At 39.0% G+C, this 7,696-nt stretch overlaps 1 protein-coding gene and 1 long non-coding RNA gene across 7 annotated transcripts; both read right to left on the reverse strand.

Moving 5' to 3' along the window:
- Positions 1-3,606: 3,606 nt before the first annotated feature.
- Positions 3,607-6,380, reverse strand: LOC140175839 (uncharacterized). Of its 6 annotated transcripts, XR_011866593.1 has the most exons (6): positions 6,322-6,380; positions 5,675-6,123; positions 5,422-5,554; positions 5,200-5,311; positions 4,095-4,238; positions 3,607-3,862 (listed from the first exon to the last, which is right to left on the reverse strand). XR_011866593.1 is itself a non-coding variant. In XM_072204824.1 (4 exons), the coding sequence occupies exons 2-3, from the start codon at positions 6,043-6,045 to the stop codon at positions 5,451-5,453; spliced, it is 453 nt and encodes a 150-aa protein (XP_072060925.1). In that variant the 5' UTR covers positions 6,046-6,123; positions 6,322-6,373; the 3' UTR covers positions 4,909-5,311; positions 5,422-5,450. The 6 variants fall into 6 exon arrangements, 1 of the variants encoding a protein (XP_072060925.1); XR_011866589.1 differs by lacking the exon at positions 3,607-3,862 and having other exon boundaries at positions 4,095-4,230; positions 5,697-6,123; positions 6,322-6,373; XR_011866591.1 differs by lacking the exon at positions 3,607-3,862 and having other exon boundaries at positions 5,697-6,123; positions 6,322-6,373.
- Positions 6,381-6,523: 143 nt separating this feature from the next.
- Positions 6,524-7,446, reverse strand: LOC112715555 (uncharacterized). The gene is made up of 3 exons (XR_003159830.3): positions 6,976-7,446; positions 6,667-6,814; positions 6,524-6,578 (listed from the first exon to the last, which is right to left on the reverse strand). It is a non-coding gene; the product is annotated as an uncharacterized lncRNA (long non-coding RNA).
- Between the last annotated feature and the right edge of the window lie 250 nt (positions 7,447-7,696).

Genomic DNA, 7,696 nt, shown 5'->3' on the forward strand with positions numbered 1-7,696 from the left:
AATAATTCTGGCGCTTAAACGCCAGAAATGGGTAGGAAGCTGGCGTTGAACGCCCAACCCATGCTTAGTCCTGGCGTTCAACGCCAGAAACAAGCAAGGAATTGGCGTTGAACGCCCAAAGGAAGCACAGTTTTGGCATTCAAACGCCAGAAATAGGTAAGGAGTTGGCGTCTAATGCCACTCCAGCTTCCACCCCTGGCATTCGAATGCCAGTGGGAATCAGACACATACAAGTGCTGATAGCAACCCCTCTAAAAAGGCTTCTCAACCCACATCTGTAGGAAATAAACCTACAACAACTAAGGTTGAGGAATACAAAGCCAAAATGCCTTATCCTCAGAAACTCTGCCAAGCAGAACAGGATAAGCAATTTGCTCGCTTTGCAGACTATCTCAGGACTCTTGAAATAAAGATTCCGTTTGAAGAGGCACTTGAGCAAATAACTTCTTATGCTAAGTTCATGAAAGAGATCTTAAGTTATAAGAAGGATTGGAGGGAAACTGAAAAAGTTTACCTCACTGAAGAATGCAGTGCAGTCATTCTGAAAAGCTTACCTGAGAAGCTTAAAGATCCCGGAAGCTTTATGATACCATGCACATTAGAAGGTACTTGTACCAAGAAAGCTCTATGTGATCTTGGGGCAAGTATTAACCTAATACCTGCATCTACTATCAAAAAGCTTGGGTTGACTGATGAAGTCAAACCAACCCGGATATGTCTCCAACTTGCTGATGGTTCCATTAAACACCCATCAGGCGTGATTGAAGACATGATTGTCAAGGTTGGGCCATTTGCCTTTCCTACTGACTTTGTGGTGCTGGAAATGGAGGAGCACAAGAGTGCAACTCTCATTCTAGGAAGACCTTTCCTAGCAACTGGCCGAACCCTTATTGACGTTCAAAAAGGTGAAGTAACCCTGAGAGTCAATGAGGATGAGTTCAAATTGAATGTTGTCAAAGCTATGCAGCATTCAGACACCCCAAATGACTGCATGAGCATTGATATTATTGACTCTCTTGTAAAAGAGGTCAATATGACTGAGAGTCTCGAATCAGAGCTAGAGGATATCTTTAAAGATGTTCAGCCTGATCTGGAGGAATCAGAGAGAATAATAGAACCTTTGAAAATCCCTCAGGAAGAGGAGAAACCTCCCAAACCCGAGCTCAAACCATTACCACCATCCCTGAAATATGCATTTCTGGGAGAAGGTGATACCTTTCCTGTAATCATAAGCTCTACCTTAGAGCCACAGGAAGAGGAAGCACTAATTCAAGTGCTAAGGACACATAAGATAGCTCTTGGGTGGTCCATCAGTGATCTTAAGGGCATTAGCCCAGCCAGATGCATGCACAAGATTCTATTGGAGGGTGACGCTAAGCCAGTGGTTCAACCACAAAGGCGGCTGAATCTGGCCATGAAGGAGGTGCTGCAGAAGGAGGTCACTAAAATACTAAAGGCTGGGATTATTTATCCTATTTCTGATAGCCCCAGGGTAAGCCCTGTCTAAGTCGTCCCCAAGAAGGGTGGCATGACAGTGGTTCATAATGAAAAAAATGAACTAGTTCCCACAAGAACAATTACAGGGTGGCGTATGTGTATTGATTATAGAAGGCTCAATACAGCTACCAGAAATGATCATTTTCCTTTTCCATTCATAAACCAAATGCTAGAAAGATTAGCAGGTCATGAATACTACTGCTTCCTGGATGGATATTCAGGTTATAATCAAATTGCAGTAGATCTCCAAGATCAAGAGAAAACAGCATTCACATGTCCATTTGGAGTATTTGCATATAGAAGGATGCCATTTGGCCTGTGCAATGCACCTGCAACCTTTCAGAGGTGCATGCTCTCCATTTTCTCTGATATGGTGGAAAAATTTCTGGAAGTCTTCATGGATGACTTTTTAGTATTTGGAGACTCATTCAGCTCCTATCTTGACCATCTAGCACTTGTTCTAAAGAGGTGCCAAGAGACTAACCTGGTTTTAAACTGGGAGAAATGTCACTTTATGGTGACTGAAGGAATTGTCCTTGGGCACAAAATTTCGAACAAGGGAATAGAAGTGGATCAACCTAAGGTAGAGGTAATTGAAAAATTACCACCACCTGCCAATGTTAAGGCAATCAGAAGCTTTCTGGGGCATGCAGGATTTTATAGGAGGTTTATAAAGGATTTTTCATAAATCGTCAAACCTCTGAGTAATCTGCTAGCTGCTGACATGCCATTTATCTTTAATAAAGAGTGTCTGCAGGCATTTGAAACTCTGAAAGCTAAGCTGGTCACAACACCAGTCATCTCTGCACCAGACTGGACATTACCATTTGAATTAATGTGTGATGCCAGTGATCATGCCATTGGTGCAGTGTTGGGACAAAGGCATAACAAGCTTCTGCACATTATTTATTATGCCAGTCGTGTTCTAAATGACGCACAGAAGAACTACACAACCACAGAAAAAGAGCTACTTGCAGTGGTTTACGCCATTGACAAGTTCCGATTTCATTAAGTAGGATCAAAAGTGATTGTGTACACTGACCATGCTGCTCTTAAATATCTATTCACAAAGCAGGATTCAAAACCCAGACTCATAATATGGGTTTTGCTTCTGCAATAGTTTGATATAGAAATAAGAGACAGAAAAGGGACAGAGAATCAAGTAGCAGATCACCTGTCCCGAATAGAACCAGTAGAAGGGGCATCCCTCCCTCTTACTGAGATCTCTGAAAACTTTTCGGATGAGCAACTCTTTGCCATCCAGGAGGTGCCATGGTTTGCAGACATTGCAAACTACAAGGCAGTAAGATTCATACCCAAAGAGTACAGTAGGCAGCAAACAAAGAAATTGATCACAGATACAAAGTACTATCTTTGGGATGAACCATATCTCTTCAAGAGATGTGCAGATGGAGTAATCCGTAGATATGTGCCTAAAGAGGAAGCACAGAAGATCCTCTGGCACTGCCATGGATCACAGTATGGAGGACATTTTGGAAGTGAGCGAACAGCCACAAGAGTCCTCCAATGTGGCTTCTACTGGCCTACTCTCTATAAAGACTCCCGAGTGTTTGTACTTAATTGTGACAGTTGCCAAAGATTTGGCAATCTGCCTCACAGTTATGCCATGCCTCAACAAGGGATCTTGGAGATTGAGTCACTACAAGAAAATAAGCTTTTTGCCACGTTTTTAAAGTGTACCGAAAGGTGCAAAAAAGCGTACCGATAACTTTTCGCCACGCTTTTTGAGCTACCGGCACGCTTTTAAAAGGGTCACATCTGCCAGCGTGCCGGTTGATCTATCGGTACGCTTTTCTTGATCTATTGGTACGCTTTTCTTTTTGCCACGCTTTTACCTATTGGCACGCTTAAAAGCGTAACTGTATATATAACCTTGTAGCCACGTTTTTAAAGCGTGCCAAAAGATGGATATACAGCCACGCTTTTAAAACATGCCAAAAATGGATATACAGCCACGCTTTTAAAGCGTGCCAAAAATTAAAAACTTGTCGTTGCACTTAAAAAACGTGGCCTAATCCTTTTTCAAATAAAAAAAAAGAAAAATAATAAAAATAGAAATACTAATAAATTAATCTTTCAAATAAAATATTACTAAAAAATTACTCTTCCATTGATTTATATGAATTATGTACATGATAAAACATGAATAAAACATTTAAAAAAACAAATTCTAATTTCAAAATAAACATTTAAAAAAATTACAATTCTATGTTATAAAAAATCTAATCTAGTTCCTAAACAACATCTAGACTAATTTGTAGCACACGAATGGTTGCACGCAACTCTTGTATAGCTATTAGAGGTGTAGAAGCTGTTGGGCAACAGTAACCTGTATGCATGAGAACTGTACAACAAAGTACAAAATCAGTACTAATAATTTCAATCATGTCAAATTTGTCACTTAGTAATTAAAATTAGTAGCCCCTTTTTATAATAACTAGTGTATGTTCCCGTATCCTGTACGGGATAATACATAAAATTATATAAAAAATTTCATCAAACTATAAAGGAAACAACAAAAATAGCTCATGTATACCAGAATAAACTAACTGATGTAAGCATAAAAGATGGCCAACCTGCATGCAAACAAGCTTGGAGTCGCCCTGGATACGGATAAAAGAAAATCCCTTTTTAAGAGCATATCTCATTCCTAATATCATTGCACGATATTCAGCAGCATTGCATGGTGCTATACCCACACCTTCACGCAACCTACAAATCTTTAAAGTAATAAACTAATAATAGCTAATGGGATTAAAGGTTGTAAAAAATGATACATATATAAATAGCAACATCAAATGTATATAGAGCTTAGCAAACATCAAATGTATATAGAGCTTAGCCAAAAAAAAAGTTTGAACTCTGCATCCAGTTAGGAAACACATAGAATTTTAAAGTAGATTATGGTATACAGAGCTTAGCAATTCCTTGTTTGAATCCTTAACATTTAATAAAGCTTGAGACTGAAGCGCTATATCTTGGACAGAGATAGGCTCAGACCTAGCACCCTTTGTTGCAACAACCCACAATCAAGATGATGAATCAAGTAGTTAGGAAGCCAAACAAATCTTAAAAGCAATCAACCAACACAAACTCAAACATTCTTAGGCATAAAGCAATGTTAGTTGCTTGTAGATATACACAAACAGCAGGTGTGGATTTTGATAAGGTTTTCTCACCTATTATCAAACCTGTAACTATTAGAATAATCTTAATCATAGCTTTATCAAAAGGTTGAGCAGTGAAGCAGTATAATTTTCATGATGCTTTTCTAAATGGAAATCTAACAAAGACTATTTACATGTCTCAACTCCCTAGTTTTGTTTACTTAAATTCAAACCTTGTTTGCAAACTAAACAAGGCAATATATGGTTTGAAATAAGCTCTTAGAGCTTGGTATCTAACCATTACTGCCACCTTACAATCTTTTGGATTTAGGAGCACAAAATCAAATCCTTTCCTCTTCACACATTTTACAACTACTTCAATTATTTATATATTTATTTATGTTGTTTTCAGAGTTTAAAGCATTGGCAGTGGTGTTTGCAGAACTAATCCAAATTCAAAACTTGTTAATTGAGCTCAAGCAACCCTGTCTCACTACTCCTACAGTGTTTTGTGACAATATGTTTTCAGTTCTATTATCTTAAAAGCAATCAACCAACACAAACTCAAACATACCGAAGATGCAGCTTTATTTTCGTGTTTTGTAACACCATTAGCAGTTGATTTCCTAGCCTTTGAACACCTTTTGATGCACCCACTGAAATTGCCTTAGCAGATTCGAATGATTCTAAGCACAAATATTGCATCGGAAAGAAAATAAACATAAGAATACTCATGTTAATCATTAACCCTGAGCAACAAAGTGGATTAAGAATGAGCTATGATACAAAACCCTACCTTGAAGGCCTCCATATGGTTTCAACTTCTCAAGAACTAAAGCTAGAACTGGTCCATGAATGTCCAAAACTTACTGTCATTGCAGCAGCTTCAGCAAAACTGCTTTGCACAGAAAGTTGCCTAGATAAGGAACCTACAATAGTAGCATACTCAGAGGATAGACACAAGACAGAAGAATCACTTAAAAAAAGATTGAAACAGACCATTTTATCAAATTGAACTCCTCCCAAGTCAAATTGAAGTGTATTCTTACAAATGTTTGAGAGTGGAATTACTTTCTTGACCTCCAAGCCTCTGAACAACATGGACAAAGGAGAGATGAAGATTAGGAGTCCAACAAAGCCTTGGCATCTTTGATCTCACATATTGCCTCACACCACTCCCTCTCTTCCCTTCTCTTGATGCTGTGCTGCTGCTACTTGGGTTTGTTAAATTCCCTTCTTCATTGTTATCCTCCTCCTCCTCCTTTGCTTCATTATTATTCTCTTCTTCTAATTCCTCATCATCACTCATAGCCGCTCCTTCATTTATGTCAAATGAATTTTCCTCACCATCATTATCATTATTACTCTTGCCGCCATTTCCTTCATTATTCTCTTGATGAATCTCAAATCCCTTTGACATATTTATTTATTTTAGTAGATGCGATGCTCAGTATAAATGCTACAATAATTTCTTGAATTCCTCCTTTACAAATTACCTCTGGAAACCAAAACAAGGATGCAAACATTTAAATATACACACAACTAATAACAAATAATTAAACAAGAACATACAGGCTGTAGTAGTGACCACTCTCTATCTATATATACAGTAGTAATTAATTACTAGCTAGCCTTTAAAACCTATATTCACTGAAGCAATTAAGCTACCTACTTCGCTATCTGATCTTTAATATACCTTAGCTTGAAGAGCGCTGTGAAAAAAAGTACAAGAATAAGTTGTTCCAAAATGTCTGCCTGAACAAAGTTCAAAAGAATAAAAAGAACAATCAGAACCCATAGGAAGCTTATCTTCTTCCATTATATAACATGATGGAAGAAAAAATACAATCAAATATCTCATAGTTTTTCAGTGATAGAAATGTAAGGGATAAAGCTGACCTTCCCAGGCTGATTATACAAAGACGAAAGATCAGAGAAAAGAGATGGAACTCCCTGGAGAGAATACAAAAGAAAGAAATCACAATCAACTTCGAAAAGCCTAAACGAGGCATAATTTGAAGCTAACAAGAAACTTGAATACCTTAGGAGAGGCCTAATGTAATTATCTGTTGCTGCTCTAAATTTGTCACCTTGCAAAAAATCTAGAGATATTCTCTGCCAAACGAGATTCAGCAAAGAATAAACTCAAAGAATGAGCACCACATATCAGTAGCTGAGCACTACCACAGCTGCAGCAGAACAGAACCAAATGTCAAAAAGTTTGGAAAAAAACCCTAAACGACGGATCATATTAGAACAAAAAAGAAATCTAGAAAAAAATGAAGAACCAAGAAAATCAAATTCAAAATCAAATAATTAGATCAACGAAAAAATTGACCAAATAATTTACCACGGCACTGCGAACGTTGAACATGGCTGACGAAGGTGCGACGAGTGAGGGAGAGGGAGACGGCGACGCGACAATTTCAGAGAGGGAGACGGCAATGCGACGGGTGCTGAACCACGGAGGGAGGATCGGCAATTGAGGGTTTTCGAAATAGAGTGAGCAACGATTGAGGTTCCGAATCCAACGAGGGTTTGCGAGACAGAGACCACTGAGGGAGTAGGAGGGCACGCCGAGACAGATACCACTGAGTGCATGGACGGAGCAGCGCCGATGGAGGGTTCCGAATCTAACGAGGGTTGTGTCGATGGTGCGAGGGTTGGGTGCGAGAGATCGTTGATGGCGCGGGGTTGGGTGCGACAGAGAGAGGGATGGGTGTGAGGGTTAGATGAAGGGCTGGGTGTGAGGGTTAGATGAACATGACGGCGAGCTGTGTGGTGCAACGGCCTTGGCGATGGGCAGTGATGAACTTAGTGCGACGGCTTGCTGGGTGCGATGGCTTGCTTTTAGGTTATCTTCTAGGTTAAAAATGAATTTGGAAATAAAAGTGAAGTGTATGAGCAGTTATAACTTCTATAGGTTAAAAGTTAACTTAGAAAAAAGTGAAGTGTGTAAAAAATAGGGTGGCACTCTATTGGTACGCTTTTGTAGGGTGCCTATATAAACGCAGTATATCGGCACGCTTTAAAAATGTGACTGTTAAAAAAAATTAGTCACTCTTTTAAAG

Source organism: Arachis hypogaea, chromosome 10 (assembly GCF_003086295.3).
Source record: "Arachis hypogaea cultivar Tifrunner chromosome 10, arahy.Tifrunner.gnm2.J5K5, whole genome shotgun sequence".
In the NCBI taxonomy this organism is placed as follows: domain Eukaryota; kingdom Viridiplantae; phylum Streptophyta; class Magnoliopsida; order Fabales; family Fabaceae; genus Arachis; species Arachis hypogaea.

Coding starts and splice junctions, on each gene's coding strand:
- LOC140175839 (XM_072204824.1), bottom strand. CDS start 6,045: ATGTCAAAGGGATTTGAGATTCATCAAGAGAATAATGAAGGAAATGGC. Junction 5,555..5,696: donor GAGGCTTGGAGGTCAAGAAA/GTAATTCCACTC, acceptor CTACTATTGTAG/GTTCCTTATCTAGGCAACTT.